Source organism: Bacillus rossius, chromosome 12 (assembly GCF_032445375.1).
Source record: "Bacillus rossius redtenbacheri isolate Brsri chromosome 12, Brsri_v3, whole genome shotgun sequence".
In the NCBI taxonomy this organism is placed as follows: Eukaryota; Metazoa; Arthropoda; class Insecta; order Phasmatodea; family Bacillidae; genus Bacillus; species Bacillus rossius.
In genome coordinates this window covers 23703148-23730962 of record NC_086339.1, presented here as the reverse complement: position 1 = coordinate 23730962, position 27815 = coordinate 23703148, and the positions used below count along the sequence as shown (strand labels likewise).

At 38.3% G+C, this 27815-nt stretch overlaps 2 protein-coding genes across 2 annotated transcripts in view; one reads left to right on the top strand and one right to left on the bottom strand.

Annotated features, from left to right (window-relative positions):
* LOC134537719 (pre-mRNA splicing regulator USH1G) overlaps positions 1-17805 on the top strand; it is a 51068-nt gene extending 33263 nt beyond the window's left edge. The window contains exons 4-9 of the mRNA XM_063378463.1: positions 2513-2689; positions 3827-4058; positions 4734-4827; positions 6344-6512; positions 7732-7913; positions 17391-17805. Coding sequence (XP_063234533.1) covers positions 2513-2689; positions 3827-4058; positions 4734-4827; positions 6344-6512; positions 7732-7913; positions 17391-17632 — 1096 coding nt within the window. The 3' untranslated portion in view covers positions 17633-17805. The remainder of the gene's footprint in view (positions 1-2512; positions 2690-3826; positions 4059-4733; positions 4828-6343; positions 6513-7731; positions 7914-17390) is intronic.
* The window catches only part of LOC134537720 (tRNA pseudouridine(38/39) synthase), a 34111-nt gene continuing 12412 nt past the window's right edge, over positions 6117-27815 (bottom strand). Inside the window, exons 7-10 of the mRNA XM_063378464.1 lie at positions 26601-26744; positions 24404-24540; positions 20380-20508; positions 6117-6554 (exon numbers count right to left, since the gene is read on the bottom strand). Of these exons, the coding sequence (XP_063234534.1) occupies positions 20405-20508; positions 24404-24540; positions 26601-26744 (385 nt within the window). The 3' untranslated portion in view covers positions 6117-6554; positions 20380-20404. The remainder of the gene's footprint in view (positions 6555-20379; positions 20509-24403; positions 24541-26600; positions 26745-27815) is intronic.

Genomic DNA, 27815 nt, shown 5'->3' with positions numbered 1-27815 from the left:
ACTGTGCTCTGAATATTAATTTAGAAATAAGTAGATTCGAACATCAAAGCTGTAGACAGGCCTAGTCATCCATGTGACAATGTGATGTCATTCACATTAGGATAAGGACATGGATCGCCCACATGTTCGGACTGTTGTAGATGGGCCTTCTCTGGTGAAGTCTCAAAGACAAGTTTCAACATGCAGCAGTTTAAATATTTACTGATATCATTGTCAGTGCTCTCTTTAATTCTAAAGCGAATGTGCAAGTATTAGAAGTGCAGTCTCCTCCTGTATCAATTACTATAGTCTTAGCGTATGCATTTCAAAAATACATTAAGGCCATGGTTCACGATTTTTGCATATGTGTTATGGTGTCAAAATTTGAGCGAAAATGACTTAAGTTTTGGCGATACCAAAACTACACGTCTTAAAGATGAAATACAACCTATTTTATGCAATATTGTTGGATGAAATACAATTTTTTACAAACTTTAATAAAAAAATGTTTGAATTCAGACCTTTTTAAAAATTTAGTTCTTTCAGTAATAATGAGTATCTTTGTGCTTTAAAGTAAACAAAATGTGTGTTTAATTTTTAACATATATTTACCAATTTCACCACCAACCTGTCTAGTTAAACATGTGATTACTTAGATAGTTTATTTTAAATTAATATTTTTTATTTCTGAAATGAAAATTTACTAGTAAAAATATTTCTGTTTAAGATGTTTTAATGTATATATTTGGATAATTGTGTATCCTACCTAAGGAATGATGTCATCTCTTGACTTTGGTGTGAAAACAATTTAAATCAAAGCAATAGATGTGCTGAATAAACGAAAACAAACGTTTCCTCGTATACTGCATGGTTAAAGGATAGTTGTCTGTAGCACCAATTGAGCACAGTGCTATATTTTGCAGTTTGAAATCGCTCTAAGTGGTGACACAGTGCGTGAAATTTGTACGATTATTCACATTGGTCAAGAGAAATAAAGATAATTGTATCAATTTCTTCATACCGGACAATACAGAAAACAAAATTATATTTCTGCAAATTTGTCAATAGCAGAAATAACCCAAATACACAAGAAACTGTACTACAGATAATTATACCACAGTGGACTACTTCTACCATAAAATGGAGTTAATTTCATAACGACAAACACATGTATCAATTTTTTGATCTAATGATTTTTATTTGTAAAACTAATGAGAAGCTATGTCTAGATTGGCTACCTCATGCAAATAATTCCACAAGTAAATACATAGTATAAACTGGTTTCCCCTTGGAACCACCGTGAATGGTGGTTGTACACGCTACACGTTATGCTCATGTCGTCGTACCTACCAGTAGAGATTCTCGCTCAATCCTTTCACTGGTATAAATGGCATGTCCAGCTCATTTAATATCTTTGATGGGGAGAGGCTCCATGGTGTCATTCAATAATAAACAAAACGAAACATAATTCATCAAAACAATTTTTTTTACAATAGTGTTTGATGATTACTTACTCATTTTCTCTAACTACGGCTCCTTGCTCCTTTGATACTCACTTGACTGGTACAATACCTAATTTACGAGCATCGAGTTAGTTTTCAGATGTTTCATAGACAACCATAACTTTGTATTTGTATAATTTTAGGGTATCAGGCAATGTTGTATGTTACGAGTCCTGTGCGTGATGTAGCTATCTTTTGTGATTTACCCTTATAAAGTATGACATTCTGTTTCCCTTATTATTTATAAGTCATTCTTGTTTGATTAGTACTTATTCCAGATAATTTCGCAAGTTTGATCTTGAAAAGATCCGCAAAAAAGAATAGCATGGGTAAGGACAAAGCATGTTAAATAAAAATCAAACCAGCTGCTGTGGTACTTTGAAATTATTGCCAATTTATTTTGAGATTTGTACCGTGATTGTTTTTACTGCTTGGATGGGTAATTTATTTACTGCAGAATAGCATAATTGTAAACATCAGGATATAGTTGAGTACCAGTGAACAACATCTATGTGCACCTCATGATGTTTTTGAACATCGCTGAACAGCACCCCTGTGAACCTGGGTTGTTGTGGTGGTTGTCATGGTGAGGCTTACTATTGAATCTAAAAGGAAAATACATATCAAGCCTATATTAATTTTTTTTCAGTAAGTTTCTTTGAACCATTTAAAATCAAAATTATGAACTTTGGGGTCAGTTGCAATGACAGTACCATTACCTATTTACCTACAAAACACCTAACAGACTAAATGTAAGCAGCTTTTTCTCATAAGCTTACTTGCATAAAATATCTAAAATCCAAGTTTGGCTGTACAGTTGTGTAACACATTACATGACTTTTTAAATACATTTTGAAAGTAGGTCTATGGATTCTAATATGCCAAGGTATAGTTACTGTTATTACAGCCCAATAATGCCGATAAGCTTATCTGCTAAAAGTTGTTTTATATTAGTTGTGAAATATAGTTTTTAAATTAGTGACCATGTTTAAGCAATGATGTTAACTTTAAAAAATTGTGTGAATAAATAGGAAAGGCGCACGTTCAATGAAAGAAAAAGCTCAGAAAGATGCAAAGAAGAGAAGCAAAGAGTTTGAAAAATTGAAGAAAAAGGCAGAGAAACAGGCAAAAAAGGAACATGAGAATCAGAAGAAACAGAGGGAGAAGATGGCTATCCCAGAGAGCCAAATCAACATTATGCCACACAGGTACGCAATTCAGTCAAAATGGGGCTAATTTCCTGCTGTAAGAAAAACAAATTTTTTTGTTCTTACGCCAGTCACAGATTTTATGTTACAACTAACATTAAATTGTTGTACCTAATTGTTTGGCTGTTTTAGTGAAACTATAAGTTTTCCATTATGTAAATTTTAAAATTTATTTAATGGAATTTGTTATGTTGGTAAAGGGTGGTAGGAAGTAGTTTTTTAGTAAGTAGTAGTTAATTTCTAAATATTACATTTTGGATTTTAGTTCTAATCATTGACATAAAATTGCATATTTAGTTAATTATAAATATTTTAACATTATAGGAAATAAATAACGTATTAGCAAACAATACATTTACTTAATAATTATCTTTGGTATGAATAAATTTTGAAATATTTTTGTTTCATTCATGTAATCATACAAAAGTTTAGTAATTTGTTATAATTTTCTCCTGTAAAATGTTTTTTTTTCTCAGATATAAGATGTCAATGCCTAACCCTAAATATGTTTCTTATAATCATATTTACATTTCCAGGACACAGTCTTTATTGCTAGGCCAGGTTTATAAACTATGCAACATTGCAGGTAACAAAAAATTAAATAAATACATTTTCACATACGGGTAATTCCACATCAACTTAAAAAGTTTTGTAAAAAAAAATGGCTCTAGCTCGACTAACTTTGATTTGGTTTAAACTTTGAGGAAATGCTTTTAAAAGATCTTAAAGAAAGCTGTACAAAATTTTAATGGCCTAACTCGAATGGTCACAGCACCGGAGCCCAAGTGTGGATAGCTATGGGAAACACAGAAGCGATTCATGTAAATTCTGTCATGTTTGATGTCCTACAGCTGAACATTTCAAGATGACGTGCTATTCTAGGTCTTTTTTTTTTTGTGAAGGATACAGAAATGCCTTATTTGAAAAGCTGGCTCTCTTAGATTTTTACAGTTGACTTCTGAAGTTACTGGAAAATATCTTTAACACCAATTTTAATCATAATTTGATTACCTATTTTTTAATTAATTTTTTTTTTTTTCCCCCAGGAAATAAATTTTGATATTTTATATTTTGCCTAAATAATGCTGTAGGAGCAAGACTGCAGGCAACACCTAGTGTGCTTGTTTGTGGTCGCAGGCCGTCCAACGTATTGACGGCCCTGAAGATCGGCAACAAGGGAGCCTTCACAGGGCCCGCGGGGTCAGTCAGCCGGCACTTCTCGGAGATCGTGAGCTCGGGCACTGCAACGACGGGTGGTACCACGAACCGCAGGACCATCACTTCCAACATCCAGAAGAAGCTCAACCAGAAGAAGTTGAAAAACCAGACTGGTAGTGTGCAGAACCTAGGAGACTTCAAAGTCAGGGAGGTAAGGCAGACACTGCCTCTGTTAGAGGTCTCACATTGCTGTGTTGGCATACATCAGGCCCTTCCTTGAAAATTTTTCAGTATTTGTAGTTGGGTTAGTAAAATGTAGTAGAATGCAGGCTTTCACAGCCATCATTTGATAAGCTATGTTGGCTTTCCAGTTGAGCTGTGTCGTATTAGCAGCAGGTATGTACAGAGTTTTCACTCTGCGCTACAGCTAGCATCTTCTGAGTTGAGAATTTTCTAACATGACCCTGCTCCCTGAAGATGCCTGCTGCAGTAAGAGCATAACATCGGCACATATTACAACTGGCACGCTGTTAAACCTCAAAATCCAAGATAGTTTAGTTAAAACAAAGTTATCAAGATGTTATGCAGGCTCATGTTTGTTTTGGCCTCTGAGGCAGCTAATAGAAAGATGGATACAGCTTTTTGAAGGTACAGAGTAGTCACCATTTTAAAAAATTTAAGTGTATGTACTTAAATCCATGTATAAGAATTCTCAAGTTAAGTTTTCACACCAAATTCATTTTATTATATTGTCCATATATTGCTTATACACAGCTTCCCCAAATGTTTTACAAGTAAAACTGTTTAACTCATGTTAAAATAATTTAAGTGGATAATCTAACAGATCAAAAAGCATGCAATTATGATTTTTTTTTTTTATTAACAGGTAGAGGATGGTAAGCAGTCTGTGCGGAGTCTGACTGGTCTGCGACGAGATTCAGAGATTCTGTATGTTGGCACCTATGACAACCAGGGAGGAGGTAATACTTCTTTGTCTTGTTAGAGGAAAATTGAATGCCACAGCTACTCTTAATTATAAGTACCCACTAGTATTTGTTTGGTTCCATCAGCAGTTGCAAGAAAGCCAGACCAGATTTTTTGAGGTACAGAATGTAATGGCACCAATCACACACCAAAAACAGCTTCACGTGCTACTTATTTCTCCTTATAACAGTTCTGCTACAAGTCCCAACTTGACTTCACTTCTGTCAGATGTGCCATGGATACTCATTTCAGGCTTTTCCAAAGTGTATGGTGATTAAGTTCGGATCACTTATCTCTCACCAAGGTTATCAGAGTTTTCTTCCTGGTGGGGTTAACCCTGAAATTTTTGCAATCAGGAAATTTCACAAAATATTGCCGTGGGTATTTCTCTGGTTACTCGTGTTTTCCTTGCACATGCATTTCGTCGATGCTCCATTTTCATCTCCTCACCAATCTAACGCTCTCAAGATAAGATATGTAGCATTAATTAAATTAGTTGCAATTTTAGCAAGGCAGAAGTAAAGCTCGGAATTGATGAATAATTTTCCTATCAAAAACATGTTTCCATGCAATTTTCAGGTAGTGATGTACCAATATAATTGTTTTAGTGTCAGTATTTGCTAATATCCCCAATTTTCTGTATTTCAGACATAATTGTTCTCGACCAATACTTACAAAACTGATACCCATGAAAAAAGTACCACAATTTTATTCATTCAGGTGTCACCTGTATCTTCTATTTAAATGTTTATAGTTCTGTAGGTGTCTTTTACTCCAATTGTTCTGTAATTTAAGGCTATACTTGAATGTTGTGTTCGTTTATCAGTCAAAGGCATAATATGTATTGCACTGTGCACAAATTTTATGCCGTATAATACTTTTTTTTGTCATCTACCAAAAATAATTCTAAGGTACTGATTTATTACTTTAAAAATATTGAATTTTTTGAGGACTGCACTGTGATTATCAGATCTGTTTAAGAAATGTATCTATCTATAATTGGATCTATATAAGTTTTTATTCATATCACCCATCACTACTTTCAGTGTTGACCTGTTGTGGAAAGTCTGTGCGCAATTTGTGTAAGTGAATATGGTTGTAGAGTTATGTAGCAGTCTGAAAATTCTTGTGTTTAATTACATTAAAATGTTGTCTTACAATATTGTCTGAAAAATATTTTGAACGAAAAAACTGTAAGTATATTTAAGTCTCATTTAAACAGACCAGGGCTGAAGCTATACACAGTGCATTTGTGGGTGGAAGGGCAGGGTTCTTAAAGATCTTCTTTGTACCAAAATTTTTTAATAACTGAAAGCAACATAATTTTACAGGATTACTGTAAAAAAAAAACTTAACAAACAGGAAAACAATAAAAGGGTATATAAAGATAATGAAGTGTAGTAATGCACGTACCCATTGAACACAGATAACAAAAATATTGAGTTTGATGCATACTTGGAACTGCACCTGGTTCCATGGCTGCAGTTATATGTTGCTGATACTGTTGGGCAGGCAAGCGTGGGAAGATCGCAGATGTATTTGAGACGAATGGAGAGCTGACACGCTCCGTGTCAGAGCCAGAATTCCTGCACAACCCAGACAGTGGCTTTGGTGAGGAAGTTCTTCTTCACGAACCCGCCAGTATGTTCGATAGACCGGGTTTCGGCAGCGTCGTGTTCAGGTACGTCTTCACAGTCCACTGGTCTCTCTCTTACTCCTTCAACTGGTAAAACCATGGGGAAAAATTTAATCAGACATGTCTAAAACATGCATGTCAAAATTTTAGAAATACAACAGAATGGTACATGTTCTTGGGATACAAAATATTCAAAATAAAGGTGTAACATTTGATTATTAACTAAATTGACAAGAGCATAACTCATATTTTATTTTAAAATAACACTTATCTCCAGTGGGGGATCCAGGATTTTGGTTTGGGGGGGGGGGGGGGGGGGGCTTGACCCAGCTGAGGCTAGGCTTTATCAAGGCAAACACTAAAACAATAGTGGACCCAGATGCGTTTGGGGGGGGCTTGAGCCCCTTAGCCCCCCCTCTGGATCCGCTACTGCTTATCTCAACTTGCTTTACCCACTGTTAGATATTTGGTATTATGTTAACTTTAGATTATTACGAATAAATATTTCAAAAATTAGACCACAGATGATATGTAGCCTACAGCTATGAATAGGTAATGAATTTATAGCGAGTAACTATTATGTAGTCAGTCAAGAAAATATTTTAATTACAAATAGCATATAGCAAGTAGCCTATATGTGGTGACAAAATATGCTACAATACAAAGAATGCAATGGTTATACAGTGCTTTTATAAAATCTCTGAAAGTTTAGGAGCCAGTGATAGAAAAAAAAAACTAAATACTTCTGTGTTCAGGTTGCACTGTTGTCTAGTTATAAATATGCAATTTGCCAAGCATTTGAGGAACAAGGGTGCTTCATTCACTGTGTGTCCGGCATGGGAGGTACTGATAAACAATCAAACCAAAATTCTTTATTTGTCTACGAAATCAGTGCTGCACATCTCAGATAAAATTTAAGCATACTAGTTTCTATATATCCCTGTTTCTTGATTGTAGTCATTTCAGTACAATAATATCTTGCAGGACCAATTTTTTTTTTGCAAAATTCTATAATTAATTTGGGTATCTATGCAGTAGTTAGTTGCCAGCAATGAAGAGATAGGCATCATGGCAACCTGGAACCCAGGATTTGTATAGTACATTTATTGTGGAACATTTGTAGAAATTGAAATGAGAAATAGCCTTAAAAAGCAAATACCCAACATTGCATGTAAAGGTGAAACTTCTGATAGTTGAGTGCTACAGTGCAAACATCGTACATGGCTACATAGGTAGCGTAACTTTCTTCTCACTTTGACTCCAGAAACAGCATTACAGCCACACTGAGTGCCCTGCCCAAGGTCGACAAGGAAGACAAGGATAGCGCAGTGGCCTCGAGCGACGCGCGAGGGGGCAGCGGCAACGAGGACTGCAGCATCGGCAGTGCTGGCAGTCTGGCACACCGCAACGGTGCCTTACCGTGGGACTCTGAGGATGTCGAGAGTGGTGAGTTTTTTAGTTTCATTACCAATATGATTTTGCTTTCACAATTTGTTCCTTCTTCATCTCAACACTGTGGATTGTTTGCATCACGTAAAATTCAATTGGCATCGACCAGAGCTTCGCCTGACCTAAGCCCAATGTGCCACACGCCACTGCCGCCCCCCTCCTCCTGCTGATAACCTATGTTTCAAAACCTCCCGCCAACGAGTGAGTGAATGAATGAGAGTGTGTGCGCAGCAAGAGGTGCTGTATTAGATAGCCTTTGTTACAGCCTCATACCATTTATAATTTAGTCAAATTAATAAGTATGGTTTTCTTTTACTAGGTCTATATTTTCCCTTGGGAAATTGTTTTTGAGAACGGAGCAGCGCCATGAATAACCAACCCCCTTTGGCGCACACCCTCAGTTGAGCAGTGAAGACTTCCCCTTTAAAAATAAATGAACTTAATAAATAATTGTAATACATAGTAATTAATTCTGGATTATCTTGTAATTTTTTGAAGAGTTTTTTCGCCATATTAATCCACTAATGGTAAATTCACCACTTTATGCTGTCATGACATCCTGGATAATGGTCAGTCCCTTCCATTGGCAGTCCCGGGGTGGAATCATCTCTGCATTTTGTCAATTTCAGCTTGTTGCTCGTTACTGATCTTTTAACATCTTCAGTTGTTAAGTATCTGTACACCATTTATATTCATCTTCGAGGGCTATCCCGGTGGTAGATTGTTTTACCTAATTGTTTAAATATCCCCAGTGCATTTTAAATAGCACGGCCATCTTAGTACTTTCAGGTCAAGCCACGCGGTGTCCAGGTTAACATTTAAGCTGGCAGTATTAACTATTTTATACATAACAACTCCTCATTGTGTGATTACTCAGTCTTGTCAATGTATGTGACAACATCAATCAAACCGAATAGTCACCCTAACTCGTTTACAATCACATCTCGACCACGAGATTCCCAGTACAGAGACTAAGGTGTCTGCGGCACAACAAAATCCCACTGGCTAATGTCTTCGCCGATAACATAGCATGCCCGCTGCTGAGAGTGGGCCGGTAAGTTCCAGTGTATCCGAACAAGGGAAAATCGAGCCTAGCTCCCCACGGGTTGTCACAACCCAGGGACAAAGTTGATAGCTGGGTCCACCAACCCATCCATGTGCTGGTGCCCAAGATCTATATTTATGTCAAACCGAAACCCCCTCCCCTTTTAAAACCATAAAGGAGCGGGGGCTAAACATGGCATACCCGGCCACGAGTAATGAAACGTGCAGTTGTGCGATGGAACGAGGAGATTTACAACATGGCCAAAGCTCGTACAAACTTCCCAAGACTTCCACAGCTGCATGCAATGCAAGTACCATGTCAGAGTCAAGAGACTTGCGTGCGACTCAAGTTCCTCTCGGGAGCTGAGTGAGATGTATTGTGCAAAGTGTACACGGCCACACACATGGGTTGAATCACAGTCACCACATGGTCAGAAACATATATATGACTTGATCCAGGCTAAGTAACATCATTTGTGGCTGAATTTTTGAAATGTACAGAACCTAACTACGGGAAACGTCTGTAACGGGGGATGGGTTGTGAACTGCCAAACTTTTGAACATCTACTGAGCACCAACGAATCGGCATCGGCCACATTCAAGGAGGGATGGTAAACCAGTAGCGAGTGCTGTGACGTAAAATAAGGAATCCGCAATGCAAGGGTCATGATCTCACCAACATCAGAGCCATGACAAAAACTGTGGCGCATATCAGGATGACACTGGTAGGACACTCAGAATTGCCAGAGTGCACCGGAAATACAAGCGACAACCCGGGAAAGTACTTTAATGTCTTCAGGGAGCAACTAGGTCGCTACTGTGTACTAGACGCAGATGGAGCGGGCCGCATAGACCAAATACTGAGAGGTGACGCAAAGACTTGGTGGACGGTGGTGAGCAAGTATTACCAGACGTGGAATGGGTTCACCCGCCGCTTAGATGCACGATTCGCCGACACCCAGGCAGAATTGAGGGTACATTCAGAGATGTACTGCATGGAACAGGGACACTAAGAGACTGGGGAGACTTTCAACCTGAAGAAAATTTGCCTGTTAAAGCAGCTCTTCCCAGCGGGAAATCCAGATTAGGTGATTGAACCAGTGGTAGAGCTGATGAGCTCTGAACTACATGCCCAACATAACACAGATGTAAGCAGAGGATTTTATTGAGGGAAAACGGGCCGTCAAAAAGGATTTTTGTAGGCGACAGGGACAAGACAGCATCAACTACTGCAGACGCAGTGCACGATCATGTAAGCCATTGCCACTGCACTCTTGCCAAACACGCAACCACTCCACAAACACATGAAGAGGGCGAATCATCAGCGAGGAGCCACCATCTCAGTGCCAGACCTGACAGCGGCGTACACCACTGGCACAAGATGGCATGGTCCTAAATGCACCCTGGGTAGGAAATGACCAACACCAGCCAGTGGGAAACAGCTTACAGAGTGACCGTGGGATAAACCAGCCCCCCTTCCCCCAACCATATCACACGGTGGAGACCACCAGCATGACCACGATGGACCCAGCTTGAACACTTGGGCGCGGCCGGAAGCGGCCTGCTCCGAGGCACCGTTGTAGTGAACAGATGGTCAATGTGTGCCGGAAATTAGGTATTTCGGCACTTTTTTAATTGTTATTATAATTTTAAATTATTTTTGGAAATTTTATTTTACATATAAATTGGTTATAAATGGGTGATTTACACTTTGTTAGGCTGGTGTACTCTACTTAGTTAAACTTTGCACCAGTAGCACGAGGCACCTTTTCTCAGGGTCCAATCTGATCTTTTGCAAGTCTAAGACGTCCTTGGCAGCCCGTTTGACATTACTCCCGCTTACAGTCACGTTCCCGGCCTGTAACATTATTTCCCTGCATGACTGAATTTACCTACAACAGCTCTGGACGAATTGTTACCACTTCTCGGAGACGAGCTTAAAACAGCGCTTACCGTCACGTATACATCTTAGGTTCACTCCTAGAAAGTCACGTTAGGAGCCTCGTTCCCATCCATCGTTGCGTTTTTTACCTGCTCACCCCCACCCCCACCTCCCTCCCTCATTTCTTAGAATTTAGCCCAGGGTCTTTGACCTGACGTGAACCTCGCCAGGCAGCGCCCAACTTCATGGATGACTTGCCATAAAAAATATATGCAAAGATGGACCACCCACAACATCTAGTGGCAGAAACTGTTACTTCGGCTCTTGTCACCTGCGAGTGTAGCTGACGCCCCCGACACCTAGTGGCGATTTTGCTAACCTCCTATGCTTCCTACTCGCGTCCTGTAAAAGTCGATCATATGTATATTTCTGTGCCTGCCGGTAGAGAGTGCGGCAGTCGCCCTTCGGCGCAAACAACTTAAGTTGTGATTACGACCACCTCGGTCACCTCCGGAAGTGTTCGGTCCTGAGCCGAACCTTCCCCCTCTTTTCCCTAGGGCCGACCGCCCGTTTTAATTAGGAGCTTTGTCCGCCACTGCGACACACTGACTTCGGCTACTTACCGCATCATCTCGGCATCCCCCTGTTAAGGGGCTTTTTCGCGGCAACGACAAACTCTTTTGAATAAGGAATGTAGTCAGCTGGTTAAGGGATGTGATCCCAACTTGAATATTCAGTAGTAGCCAGTCAGTCATAGTAATTAGAAAACAAGTCATGTTTTAGTTTAAAGTTTGTTAATTTTTTTAATCTTTCTAAATGATGATTTCTGCCGCATCATCCGCGCAATTCTCGATCCGCGCCTTTCGGATGTCTGCGCGAGACTTTTCCTGAGTCCAGGAGCTACACCCTGTTTGGTGAGTACTTAGCTCTCTTTTCCCTCCCCGATTCCTGTTTATTGGCCTTTTCGCGCCGACTGTGTTTGACTGTCAGGAAGCAGGTCTAATTCGTTGAAATTTGGCTTGTGTTTCAGACAGGGTCCAACATTTGGGTGCCGAAATGGACCCATCATGTTGTCCAGGACGTCGAGCTTCGAGTATCTAAGAAGAGCTTCCCCCCGGCCGTATGTCCAACTTTGAAGCCCCGGGTGATATTTAAAATATAACTTCTCCCTACAATCAACGAAAGAACTTACCTTAATGAATACCTGCGAGCAGTGCCATAGAGAACTTATTAAATAAGAAAATGTGAAATTGTTACAGTAATGAATAGACGAACCTAACCTGCTATAAAATGTCATTTTTTTGTTGTTAACACTATAGTATAACGTGTGTTAATCCTACCGGGCCGGCCCTCCCTTTTGTAACTTATTAATATCCTTTTATTGTGAAACCAAAACAAAGGAAAAACAGATTTAATTTATCTTTTTAAGTAAAACAGGAAACGTATAGACCAATCTACTTATGCAGTGTTTATTTATTTATCATTTACCTATATCTATTTAAACGATCCACTAGCTCCCAAGTTGCTTGTGTGCAGGGAGTATAAAATTGTCTTGTTCACCACCTCGTGCCACCTCTGGTAATAATTGTATTTTTTTTTTGCTTAGCTGTTTCCTAGGCCTTTTTTATTAAATTAAAATAATATAATTTTAGGGCACGAGAGGCGTATTAAAGTTGGAAGCATGCTGGGCCCATAACCCAGTGGTCCGTGGATCGAAACCACGCTCTGCTACCATTTGATATGCCCCTCGTGCCCTAAAATTATATTATTTTAATTTAATAAAAAAAGGCCTAGGAAACAGCTAAGCAAAAAAAAATATAAATTATTACCAGAGGTGGCACGAAGTGGTGAACAAGACAATTTTATACTCCCTGCACACAAGCAACTTGGGAGCTAGTGGATCATTTAAATAGATATAGGTAAATGATAAATAAATAAACACTACATAAGTAGATTGGTCTATAGGTTTCCTGTTTTATTTAAAAAGATAAATTAAATTGTTTTTCCATTGTTTTGGTTTCACAATAAAAGGATATTAATAAGTTACAAAAGGGAGGGCCGGCCCGGTAGGATTAACACACGTTATTCTATAGTGTTAAAAAAAAAAATGACATTTTATAGCAGGTTAAGTTGGTCTACTCATTACTGTAACAATTTCACATTTTCTTATTTAATAAGTTCTCTATGGCACTGCTCGCAGGTATTCATTAAGGTAAGTTCTTTCGTTGATTGTAGGGAGAAGTTATATTTTAAATATCACCCGGGGATTCAAAGTTGGACAATTGGCCGGGGGGAAGCTCTTCTTAGAGACTCGAAGCTCGACGTCCTGGACAACATGATGGGTGCAATTTCGGCACCCAAATGTTGGACCCTGTCTGAAACACAAGCCAAATTTCAACGAATTAGACCTGCTTCCTGACAGTCAAACACAGTCGGCGCGAAAAGGCCAACAAACAGGAATCGGGGAGGGAAAAGAGAGCTAAGTACTCACCAAACAGGGTGTAGCTCCTGGACTCAGGAAAAGTCTCGCGCAGACATTCGAAAGGCGCGGATCGAGAATTGCGCGGATGACGCGGCAGAAATCATCATTTAGAAAGATTAAAAAAATTAACAAACTTTAAACTAAAACATGACTTGTTTTCTAATTACTACGACTGACTGGCTACTACTGAATATTCAAGTTGGGATCACATCCCTTAACCAGCTGACTACATTCCTTATTCAAAAGAGTTTGTCGTTGCCGCGAAAAAGCCCCTTAACAGGGGGATGCCGAGATGATGCGGTAAGTAGCCGAAGTCAGTGTGTCGCAGTGGCGGACAAAGCTCCTAATTAAAACGGGCGGTCGGCCCTAGGGAAAAGAGGGGGAAGGTTCGGCTCAGGACCGAACACTTCCGGAGGTGACCGAGGTGGTCGTAATCACAACTTAAGTTGTTTGCGCCGAAGGGCGACTGCCGCACTCTCTACCGGCAGGCACAGAAATATACATATGATCGACTTTTACAGGACGCGAGTAGGAAGCATAGGACCTTATGGCGCAGCGGTGCTGCTCTCTGGTGGCCTAAAAGGGAAGGAACGAAGGAGGTTAGCAAAATCGCCACTAGGTGTCGGGGGCGTCAGCTACACTCGCAGGTGACAAGAGCCGAAGTAACAGTTTCTGCCACTAGATGTTGTGGGTGGTCTATCTTTGCATATATTTTTTATGGCAAGTCATCCATGAAGTTGGGCGCTGCCTGGCGAGGTTCACGTCAGGTCAAAGACCCTGGGCTAAATTCTGAGAAATGAGGGAGGGAGGTGGGGGTGGGGGTGAGCAGGTAAAAAACGCAACGATGGATGGGAACGAGGCTCCTAACGTGACTTTCTAGGAGTGAACCTAAGATGTATACGTGACGGTAAGCGCTGTTTTAAGCTCGTCTCCGAGAAGTGGTAACAATTCGTCCAGAGCTGTTGTAGGTAAATTCAGTCATGCAGGGAAATAATGTTACAGGCCGGGAACGTGACTGTAAGCGGGAGTAATGTCAAACGGGCTGCCAAGGACGTCTTAGACTTGCAAAAGATCAGATTGGACCCTGAGAAAAGGTGCCTCGTGCTACTGGTGCAAAGTTTAACTAAGTAGAGTACACCAGCCTAACAAAGTGTAAATCACCCTTTTATAACCAATTTATATGTAAAATAAAATTTCCAAAAATAATTTAAAATTATAATAAGCATTTAAATAAGTGCCGAAATACCTAATTTCCGGCACATATGATAATGTTTACACAGCAGGGAGTCATAACTGCATCACCACTCGCTTCATCCAGAACTCGTCACTGTTGGCGCTGCCTGCCCGACACAGGGCATCCCGATGCTCCCTGTCAACATCAGAGACCAGCATTCCACCATGACTCGCCTTGGTGGTCGACATCTTCCCAGGGCAGCCCTGGTCGTGTGACCAGGACGCCAACATCGAGGTGCGATTAGGGCGTCTAGGGCCGGCTACCTTCCTCCGCGTCAGAGACCCACTGCCACTTCCAGATCGCAAGGTCAGTCTCAACAAATTCCATCATGATGTACCCCCTATCATCGAGAAATGTTGCAATGTGTGCTCGACCAAAAGAGAAATGGGTTTGTCATTGCCGACTCACTTAAACACACCACGGTGACAATACGCTTTCGCATGAGCCCATTTTCGCTCCCTCCCTCCCCAGGGAGCATTGGGCATGAGGGTAAACAGGCTATCCTCATCCAATTGCATAAGACATTGTGGGACGGCATTATCGATTCGAGTAACAGTTCGTAGAAATCGCAAATAGTCTTGGCAGAGAAAATATATGATATGTTGTGGTGCTGTGTTAACTTTAAACTCCTTAACAAGATAACCATTAATGCCAGCCAGCCCCCCCCCCGGTTGAACATAGACGACACAATCATTGACTTGATGACAGTAAAATATTCTTGTCGTTGGACTTAAAATCAAGCTACTGAGCAAAGCAAGTTTCAAAGTCCAACGACAAGAATATTTTATCATCATCAAGTCCAGCAATTGTGTTGGCGATGTTTAACAGGGCACAAGGTCGAGCACACTTTGCAACATTTCTCAGTGACAAGGTACATCATGTAGGAATTTGTCGAGACTGACTTTGTGATCTGGAGGTGGCAGTGGTTCTCCGATGTAGTGGAAGGTGAACCGGCCCTAAACGCCCATGTGTAGACACCTCAACCGCACCTCGATGCTGGCATTCTGGTCACACGACCATGGCTACCCTGTGATGAAGTCGTCCCAGAGTTTGTCGACCACCAAGGCGGTCATGGTGGAATGCTGATCTCTGACGCTGACATGGAGCGTCGGGACTGCCTGTGTCGGGCAGGCATCACCGACAGTGGCGAGTTGGAGTCGGCTGGGTCGAGGCTCGAACTGATGAGGCGAGCGGTGATGCAGTTATGGCTTCCTGCTGTGTAAACAAGGTCATTGACCATCTGTTCACTACAACGGTGACTCGGAGCAGGCCACCTTCAGGCGCGCCCAAGTGTCTCAAGCTGGGTCCATCGATGGTCATGCTGCTGGTCTCGACCATGGGATATGGTTGGGGGAAGGGGGGCTGGTTTATCCCACGGTCACTCTGTAAGCCGTTTCCCACTGGCTGGTGTTGGTCATTTCCTACCCAGGGTGCATTTAGGACCGTGCCATCTTGTGCCAGTGGTGCACGCCGCTGTCAGGTCTGGCACTGAGATGGTGGCTCCTCGCTGATGATGCGCCCTCTCCATGTGTTTGTGGAGTGGTTGCTGTCCTGTGGTGGCGTGTTTGGCAAGAGTGCAGTGGCAATGGCTTACATGATCGTGCACTGTGTCTGCAGTAGTTGATGCTGTCTTGTCCCCGTCACCTACAAAAATCCTTTTTGACGGCCCGTTTTCCCTCGATAAAGTCCTCTGCTTACATCTGTGTTACGTTGGGCATGTTGGGATGTAGTTCAGAGCGCATCAGCTCTACCACTGGTTCAATCACCTAATCTGGATTTCCCGCTGGAAACAGCCGCTTTAACAGGCAAATTTTCTTCAGGTTGAGAGTCTCCCTGTACCCCAACTGTTCCTGTTCCACGCAATACAGCATTGAATGTACTTTCAATTCTGCCTGGGTGTCGGCGAAATGTGCCTCTAAGCGGCAGGTGAAACCATTCCACGTCATGTCATACTCGCTCACCACCGTCCACCAAGTGTTTGGATCACCTCTTAGTACTTGTTCTATGCGGCTCACCCCATCTACGTCTGGTAAGATGTAGCGACCTAGTTTCTCCCTGAAGACATTCAAGTACTGCCCCGAGTTGTCGCTTGTACTTCCGGTGAACTCGGGCAATTCTGCATGCCTTACCGGAGTTATCCTGATGTATGCCACAGTGTTTGTCTTAGCCCTGATGTTGGTGAGATCCTGTCCCCTACGTTGCTGATTCCTGATTTTACAGCACAACACTCGCTACTGGTGTACCATCCTTCCTTGAATGTGGAGGACTCCGATCCATTAGTGCATAGTAGATGTTCGAAAGCTCGGCAGAACACGACCCATCCCCTGTTACGTGCATTTCTCGTAGTTAGGTTCGGTACATTTTTAAAATTCATCAGCGAATAATGTTACTTAGTCTAGATCAAGTCATACATATTTTTCTGACCATGTGGCATCTATGTGTGTGGCCATGTACATTTTGCACAGTACATATCACTCAGGTCCCGTGAGGCACTTGAGTCGCACGCAAGTCCCTTGACTCCGACATGGTTTCATCGTTTAGCAGAGTACTTGCACTGCATGCAGCTGTGGATTTTTTGGGAAGTCTGTGCTAGTTTGAGGCCATGTGTCCGACATAGCTCTCCTGTTGTAAATCTCCTCGTTCCGTTGCACAACCACACGTTTCGTTTCTCGCCCCCACACACTTTGGCACCTATTGTTTAAAAGGGGTTTTCGGTTTGACATAAATAGAGATCTTGGGGCACTACCACGTGAAAGGGTAAATAAAAATAAAATGGGAACACACACACACTTTTTTTCATTGACATCACTGTGTCCCATCTACTTGTTGCAGATGAAGGCAGTGACGCTGAGTGGTCGCCTCTTCAGTTGTTCCTGGTTTCAGCAGGATTGGGTGAATATGTCACTCGGTTCGTGAATGAGGAGATAGACTTGGAAGCGCTAGTGCTCCTGACAGACAAGGACTTTGAGAAGATGGGTATCCCCATTGGGCCTAAAAGGAAGTTGATGGCCGCGATAGAGAGGAGGAAGGCTGCCCTAGCAGACCCGGGCGAAGTGGCAGACAGTCGCCTTTAGCAGCTCATGTGCCGATGTGCTAACGTTACAGTGTGGCTTTACACAGTGCAGTAGTGCCTACAGATATGCATTGTGTTTACTTGGCCAGTCAACATGAAGGATGAGTACAAAACAGATTACTGTTAAATTGTCCAGTCTTTAAATAAATAATAATAATAACCTGTACAGTGAAACTCCTGTAACACATTATTGTTTGTACTGTATTACCTTCACATTCCAACACCAGAAAGATATCTACAAACATTAAACATAAAAAAATGTGTGTTTAAAACCTTTAAAATACTTTAGTTACTCAACCTTGTACTAGGAATTCAGTCACCTTTGTGGTAGGAAACTGTATTTCCCCAACTAACAGTTATGTATACATTTGCACTGCACAAGAAAGACAAAACTTTATATATCCATTCTATGGTCTTGAACTATGAATATACAGTTTTGCAAACTAGTGGAAAATACATGGGATCAAACATAGTGATGAACAAGCTGAAGTTATGTGTGATAACTTGAAACATAAACAATAAAGTACATTTTATGTGGACATTATCACTGTTAGTGATGTCAGGTTTTACCATAGCTATTCGTGTTTCCAAAGTGATATCTGTTACAACATATCATACAATAAAGGTATAAATACTGTTTGATGGTTTAGAAGTGGTAGAACCCTGGTAATAATCTGACAATAACTTTAAATTCAATAAAACTTTATTTTTGCTACAAATTGATTTGAACTGCTTCACTTTTACATTATTAAGCAAATTATAGTTTAAGATCACTAGCAATAATAACCTCAGTTAAACTTAGACATTATATACACAATTTATTGCAAAAAAAAAAAAAAATCACAAAACAATTAAGTTTGCCCAAACATCACGGCTAGTGAACATAATGTTTGTGAAGTTAAATCGCCATTAGCATTTCCTCTATAACAGTCGCAACCAAAAGCAGCCATCTAATGCCAAGTGTGCTCTCATGTATTCTGAACAGAAGCAGTAACAATGTAATTATTTATAATGCAATTTTGCAGGACAGGATTATATTCACAGTCAGAGATATGAAAAGTTGTATATTGCTCACAAACACAAATACTGAGAACTTAAATGGAAGGGTAGGAAATATTCACACATTAATTTTTTCTATCTACCAGTAAGAAGAATAGAACTAAATTATATGTCTTACAATAGAGACAAAATATGATGTCTATTTGCCCTTCCCTAATTGTTCCAGTTTGCTGAGGGTTAAAGAAAAGATATTTAATAAAACTTTGATTGTTTTGCATATTGTAATAAATGTTTACTGTAATCATATACAGAAAAACACTGCTTTATTACAGACAGCAGTACAGTTAATTTTAATAATTTTGTTTATTCCTATGTGCCTGATAATTATTTGCTTAATATGCTAAGGAAATCATGTTTGTATGGTAATCTATATGTATGCCCTAATAACAGGGAATATATTTTTAATATAAAATGTAGAATTTTATATTTTTAATATAAAATTAAAAATGTTAGTATGATTTTGTATAAGTATGTGAATATAAGACCAAAGAAAACATAAAATAACTGTTAATAAAAACTTCAGTTTTGTCAAACTTTCATAGTTTTGTTTTGCATGTTTGATAAATTTTTAAGATAGTAGAAAAAAAAAATGAGAACTTTGTTGTAAGTGAAGTACTATTAATTCTATTAAATTAAGTCATTATTTAATTACATTATTATTTAGAAACCTGGTAAACCCATGAAATTAATTTCATAACAAGTTAATATTTGAACACGTGTGCTTTAGTAGCGCAAATTTAAGTTGGCCCACAGGTTGATACATTAGAGCATATGGTTACCATAAAATATGGCAACACATTGCACACAATATGTAGTGTCTAGCAAAAAAACAATCCCTCTAGTAGCATAAGAAGCAGCAGCATCCACCAATGAATTCATTACAGTGGTCCTAATATTACACAGGTGTGAAGCGATAGTTATCAAAGTTTTTTTTTGTTATTAGATAACACAAAGCTTTGTTATCATTCACGTCTTCATTTCGCATGTGCGATTAATTTTCGGTTAACTTTGGAAGATTGACCTCTCGCATGAGTGTGACATAATAATAAATTAAAGTGTTAAATAATTTTTTTGCAGCAATGTGGTTTTATTATTAATTTTTTTTATTAGGTCAAACTAAATTATAAACGGGTAAACATGCACAGGGATTTCCACAAACAGTTGTTCTACTACCCGCATGGTAGGTTAGGTAACAATGATTATATTGTACTGTTTTAATAGTTTGTAGGTAGTGAACACATCTATTTTATTATTTACATGGTAATATACGTTCTAAGAATATACTGCAACATCCAATGTAAAAAAAAAGACAGTCAAACGCAATTAATTATGTCATGTTGCGACCGCTCGTGGAATATATACTTTTCATGTGTTTTCATATGCCTTCAAACTTAAAAATTTTTTGAGTCTGCTATTTTTGATAATATTTTCGTCGTGGCTTTCGTAACAATGTTTTTATGGCAATCTTTGAAGCTTTGATGATGTAATTTGCCACAAAAGAATGGTATGTGTTTCATAGATTGGTATTGTCTAGATAGCAAATTTTGAAAATTTTACTATCAATTATTTTACAATACTGAATGTCCCTAAAACACGTTTTACAACTATCAATAGTTTTTAATTGGTTTGGGAGTAGACTTGATTTGGATGAGAAAATAGCAAATATTGTTAGACTTGTTCTTTACTTACCAACTGCACGAGAAACAGCTGCTAGTCAAGTGGCAGTCCTCACTTCACTTGTTTTGTTTTCACTGTTTTCTTCAACAATTTCCAACTTTTGTTTCTTGACATAATGGTTTATTCGACTCTCCAAGCTGTCTGGAAAAAAAAAATTCAAATCATTAACCATTATTTGAATAAATTAAGTATGACATGGAACTTGATGGTTTGTAAATTTTAACTTAATGCCATTATTAAACAGTAGAGTTTATTCATATGAGTGCACCTTGAGTTACATTTAGAAAGTAGGGTAATAAGTGACATGGTTGTAACTAAATAAAAAAATAATTTAAAAAGTGAGATGGTAGTTATTAAATACAGCGGGAAAGACAGACAGCAAAAGAAAGCTATTGATTAATTTTTAGTTACTTATAGACAGTATGATATTTTGATATTTTTTACAGTCAATTATGAAGTAGGCTAATGAATTTTTAACACTAAATTGTTTGCAGGTTTCCATTACCTGCTAGAATAGAAATCTTGAAATGATGAGCAAGGATTAATTAAGCAATGGCCTAAAACTAAGGTTTATGTCATATGATTTTGAAAAAAATTTCTACAATTTTATAGATTAGAGTTCAAAAGGAGATCCTGCTTTAATTTGGTTTTTCATGATTTATCCCAAAATCATTCCAGGTAAATGATGTACAGTTCCTTACCACACGATTAACACAGGCTGCTGTTCAAATTTACCTTAATTGTGCTCACGGCATCTGTTACACAGAAATGTTGTGAATTCACACATTCCACGAACAATCTTTTCCTACCTTAACTCATTTAGATGAATAATTAATTAGGGTTTTAGATCCCATCGACATAGAGGTAATCAAAGATATAGGAGAGTTTAAACAGTGAGCCGAGGCAGTGACAAAATCTGTAATAAAATTTCCTTAAGAATTTGGATTTTCTTTTGCACTAATAAGGAAAGAATGTTGATTTATCTGTGTAGTATTAGTATTATAGTGTCCATCTAATTTTATAATATGCTGGGTTCGCTTTATTTTTTTTTAATTATAAAATTTCACAAACATGAATTAAAATTTTTTTTTAAATTAAGAAAACTATGTTAGTAAAAATACAGTTGAAAGAAAATTTCCACAACACATGTGTCAAGAAATGAAAACTCCTTTCAGTCAAGCCAGAATATTTTTCTCACAAATCACTACTATTGAGGCAACTTCCATTAATTATCATGATTCTTGAAAAATATCTGCAATTAATTAAATATTTTTTGATTACCAATAATGTGAACATCCTGTCAAATCAACTTTCAATCAATGAAATCAGACTTTAGTACGCGTGTATACATGCACGTATCAAAATATTGTAGTTAAGTTCACGTTCACGTGTAATTAATTGATCAACAGCGGTAAACAAAGGAAAAGAAAAATATTTATTTTGATTGGTATGCTTTGATTAGAGATTAACTTTCTACTGAGGTTATAAATAGCAGTGAAAACATGCTTTTTATTTGCAGGTTCATTTAACAGTAGTGAATATATATCACAAACAAAAAAAAAAAAATGAAAAAAAAAGTGATCATGGGTAAAAAGTGCAGCACACACAACTCTGAATACTATCGAGAGAAAGTTAGAAATTATTAGGCATTCTGAAAGTGGTGAATTTTTCGCAACAATCAGATGCGTGTATAATTTAAGTCGTCGCACAGTAAGTTCCATTGTTAAGAATTAGAGATGGGTCAATTCCATATTTTCTCGATTCCGATTCCAAAAATGCTTCGATTCCAGGTTCGATTCCGATTCCACCAAAAAAATTGCCATGTACCTAATAATTAAAGAACTCAAAGAAAAAATACAATATATCATGATTCCAAACAAACTTCTATTTCAAGACAAAGTTTTTAATGCAGTTCTAATGAGAACTCAGCTGCTTGTAATATGCTAATTAATTCATAAGCAATATGTACAAGGTTATAATTTCATCCATTTCTAGAAATGAGAATTCAGGTGTATTTACAAAACAAACGGAAATATTAAAACAGTATATAAATCAAAAATAGAATCTTATGGTACCTACATTATGAATTTCACTGGAGTCCCCCAAAGCAAATTAGGTCCTACTTATGTTGAGTCCAAAAATGTTTTAATAGGTTGGTTGTGGTCTTTGTTGGCCCACGAGATATTTTCGTGTTACAATAATTGCATATTGCAAATTTGTCATCGAACGGGTAGATTGTAAAGTGTTTCCACACTTCAGACATGATTTTTTATTTCTAATACACCGTTTCACGTGTGTTTCTGCAAAAACGAGTTATATACAACACAGAAATACGTGTACTATACTATAGTAGAAATAAACTGTACTCATCTCTTGAAATATAGTAATTGAAAATTGAAACCACGCGTGTTAATAGAAACAAAAGTGAGGTTACAACATAAAGTATTCGATAATATGGAGGCTTTCTAGTTTCATCTCATTCAGTGAGTGCTCAGCCGCGTCAAAATGTACCATCTATGTGCGAAGCAAACGAAAAAAAGGTAATTAATCAGACATACTAGTTAAATATATTATTATATTAAATAAAAATACCGTGATATATTACGTGTTTTAACCCAATTTTAACCATTTTAAAACTTCAAACAAAAGAAATTACGATAGATAGTATTGCTTTTGTTGTGTTGCACACACTGTTAGCTGTTTACAACGTTAAAGTATGACGGACTCGGCTAGATGAGATGATGTCTTCGTAATTTGTTTCTTTTGCTTTCTTTACGTATTGTGTAATTCAACACGAAACAAGTTAAAACACGGTTATGATTATAGAGTTTGGAAAACAAATATTTCATTTGATCCTAATGACTTTTATAATGTAATTGTATAAGCTGAAACTGCAACGAATATAAACGTGATATAACTATTACGTAATTTACCGAATTTTGAAATCAAAGTGCAAGGTGAGTTACGTAAATATTGTGACAATATTCTGGCCGAAAAAAACAGTAATTTTAGCAGGAATCGCTGCTTTCGTTCAGGAGAAAACTTTTTTTTTCTAAATTATTAAGAGTGCTTAGTACCATACAAAATACGATACGATTCCTTGAAACTTGGTGGAAGAATCGACGGTTGCGATTCCTGGCAGAATCGGCGGAATCGTAGCACCGAAGAATCGACACGACCCATCCCTATTAAGAATAGGGCAAAATCAAAACTCATGTTAAAAATTATGTAAATGTTCCGTTGGTTATTATATTAAAGAGGCACTCCGTTGTGATGGAAGAAATGGAAATAAATTTCAAAGTATGGATAGAGGACCAACATCAAAAAACCATTCCCTTTGATTCAGTGGAAAGTGAGCAGTTTGAAGACTGGGAGCAACACTTATGAGTGGCAGCCACCGATACTCCACAGTTCCAAGCAAGCAAAGGTTCGTTTGTTAAATTTAAGCATCTGGAAATCTGATTCTAAAGCTTGGGTCACTTCCAAGACATTAAAATATTTCCTCTTTGAAGTTAGTTTCCTGTGTCACAAATCTATGACATCCTGCAGGCCATTTATTGCAAAATGGTGTTTTTTTTGTGATGTTTTGAAACTTGTAGCACAAATATGTAGTATGTGAAATATATGTACAGTAATTATAAGAAAATAAATATTAATATGCAATTTTTTTTGTGTTTAAAAAATGTACCAATGTGATCAATGTAAAATATGAAAATAATAAACTAAACATTTAGTTTATAAATTTTGGCACAAAATTCATGCTAAATAATTACAGTAAAAGAATTTACGATAGTAAAATATAAAATTTTTGTGGTTTGAGTTAAGTTCTGTCAAATTGCTTGATTTATTTCATGTTTTCAGTAACATTTGGTGCTAAATGGTGTAATTAATTGCATTTCAGTGTTGCGTTTCATATTGACATGCTTTGCGATGTTATTTCGGTTTTATCGCAACTCACCACATAATCTTGTCCCATCTCTAACGAAAAGCTAACCTCGTCTGATAACATCGGAAGGTGGAAACCACTGCTACTCACCACATGTTTGCCTCTGCAACAAAGGTTGATACACCTTGGCTTTGACCCCTTGCAGCAAGCTACTGCTCTGGCTGGCAATAGGTCCATCCTCTGTCATTGCCTCGCACTCTGTGAGCATTGCTCGCACCATGGTCGCCCTGCAGAAACAGGTACTTGTTACCAGACAAATACCAATACTCAACATTTTATTTTAATTTGCTAGTCATTATAGCATCAATCCTTTATCTTTTAACATTAAAACTATAGTTAATGTTTACATATAGTGACATAAGACACCAAAGTACAGCAATGGTGAAAAAATGTACAGCAATGTAATATATAATATATATATATAATAATATAGTATTATCCCGCTGATGTGACCCCTCACGGTTTCCGGAAAAACGGAAAGACAACTTTTTAAATTCATATTACACCTCGGACTCGCATACCCCCCGAACAATGGGTTCCGATAAATATTCACGCTAAGAGAATTCACGTCACACGAATTTGGCTATGCTAGCCGGCTGGTTGTTATTTTCGTTCAAAATGTGGCGAAGGAACTTGTGTGGATCAGGTAGAAAACATTCGGCTATAAACGAAAGATATAAGAACAATGCTATCCTGAAATGCTGTGACATGTTTTTGGAGTAGATAATCACAGCGACAGACCGACAGGATACGCTCCCGCCCTTACTGTCAGCTATGTTTATTTTGACAGCTCAAGCAATTATCTTTTCCGCATACCTTCACAGCGTAAAAAAAAAAGACAAAAAACACGTGTGTACGGGTAAATGACGGGAAGGAGAGCGGAACTGCTGGCTGCTCACGCATCTACTCGCCAGTCGCCACTGTCTGGCGGCGGCGCGTGTGTGCGTGTGTGCGTGTGTGAGGCTGGCGACCAGCAGCATCGTTAGCTAGCGAGAGTGTGACGGTAAATGTCGACCTTGACCACTTCCGCTTACTGCAGGGCTCGCTCTCTTTTATCTCTGTCTCCCCCTCCCACAAATATATTGGCTGGCAGGTCTCGCCCTCTTCACCTTTTTTATCTTATCTCTCACGCACACTTGAAGCACCTAATACGTCGCGCCCCTCAAATTTTTCAATTGCAAATTGCTGCCTTCCTTCTGTACTGCATTTATAATTTCTTCTCTCTTTTTAAGAATCGTGAAGCGAGTAGACTTCGGAATGCCATATTGCTGTGCTATCTTCGTCTTGGAAATTGTCTTCTTATCCACTTGCTGGATAATCTCATAATTTTTCATTAGCGACAAACTGGCTCGCTTTATACTCATTTTCACGAATCCACGAGTCCGTGTAAATTAAAAAACGAGTCACAATCGTCAAGTGGGACCGGGATGGCAATAGACGCGCGCGTAGATGCTATCAGGTGATGCGCGCAGTTTACCGGTATTGGCTAGCGTGGACAGTCTAGAGGGGTGGTATCTATTTTTAGCCGTCTTTTGTATGCCTGCCTGCTTACAGTACAGCGCTCGCCAAGATAAACGTGAACACACAGCGCCCAACAAAGTGTAACAGACTTGTTTTTCAGCCGATTTTACTCAAATTTTCAACTTTCTCTGCTCAAATTTTTCACGGTTTCTCAAAAAACCGGTCGTATAAACAAAATGGACGCATCATACGGGGGATCGCATCGGCGGGATTCTACTGTATATATACTATAATGTAATATTACATTTGGAAGCTAGCAGTGTTTCTGTTGTCACACAATGTTAATGTATCAAAGTTGTTGCTGTTACCTTGAACTCAATGATTAAAAGCCCACATAAGAAACAAAAATCCTTCATGGACTAGGTTATTAGATAAACAGTTTTTGCAGTTAAGAATAAATAAGTCTGTGTAATAATCTTTAAAACATGTCAATAATGAACTTGTATTACCCTATTAAATTTGGCATTACACTAACATAGTCATCATTGCAAAGTAATAATTGTTAACAATTTTTTTTTCCTTTCAAAATAAAATTACATGACAATATTACCACTGTTTAAATGAGTTCTAGCTCATGTTTGGGTCACAGTTTTTGTTTTTCTATTTAAAGTTGAACAAAATATGTTTTTGTTGCATGACATATTAACATAAATTGTCTGGAATGTGAGCCCAGCATCTTACCTATGCACCTCCTCACTCAATCTGAAAATATTACATGCAGTCTCCAATCTGAAATGATAGTTACTGCTCCGTGAACACAACTTACCTAACAGAAAGGTTGGTCCACACTGACTGCAGCGTGGTTATGACTTCTGCAATGTTCTGGCTGTCCACGCACCAGTCGGAATGTTCAAACTCACAGTGGAACAGGTTGAGTGGGAAGTCGCTGGCAAGGCAGTACTGCGGCTTTCTGCAAAAACGGATATCTTCTGTTTAGCTCAGAGAAGCAAAAGTTTGGCTAATATGTGTTTACAAATAGCAGACAGGAAAAAAGATTTTATGGCGAATGGCAATAAAACCAAAATAACATCAACTGTCTCGTCGTTGTCAGCCAACTTTGTTCGTCTGAGCGTTATATTGTGCTAATTCCTTCCACTGAATTCTCTGTGTCGTCTATGCATTTGAAATCGGTTGATTTTGTCTTGTTTTTCTGTGTGTTTGTGTATTAATCTTTGTTCACCCATTTTTCAAGTTTTTTCTAAATCCATCTTCCGTATCGCAGGAATCATTCAAAGAACACTGTTTATTACGTAACAAAATGCTGGTCAATTTATAAAATAAAACAGAATTTGAACAAAATTTTACACAAAACAATAGCATTTATGTGATAAATCATCATTGGTCGCACGTGACAATTTTTCTCACATTCACTTCTTTTGTTATAAAACATGTGACCAAAAAAAATACTACTGCTTGACTCCTTTTTTATTTATTCTTTATACTTTGTGATCTAAAATTATTTTGTAATTATATATAAAGAAAGTAAATCTATTAAATTAAAGTAGTTTCCTTTGAACTCTTGATAATTATGCTTGCGTTGTATGCAAGTAGCTGTGGCATTTAGATTTTTTTTAAAATAAAGTGGAACATTATAATTTTTATTAATGTTAATCCAAAATGATTTATTTGTAATTTGACGTAACATGCTAGCATACAAGAAAGGCAAAAGGGTTTTTATTGTATGTGTTTTATTATATTTCCATTTAGCTTAGAGATACTAAGTATATTTATAAGTGAATGATTAAGTATTACTTACAAATGATGTTTATTAAACAAACAGAATTTTTATCTTCACAGGTTGGGAAAGGAATAAGTAAAAACTTCTGGGCAGATGGGTGCTTCACATGTTGTACACACTTAACGTATTTACTCGCATAATGTCCGCAGTAATTTGGCTACATTTTTTACAAAAAAAAATGGGGTGCGGACATTATGAGGTGAAGTCCGAAAAATAATTTTTTTTCCTCAAAATTTTACATGT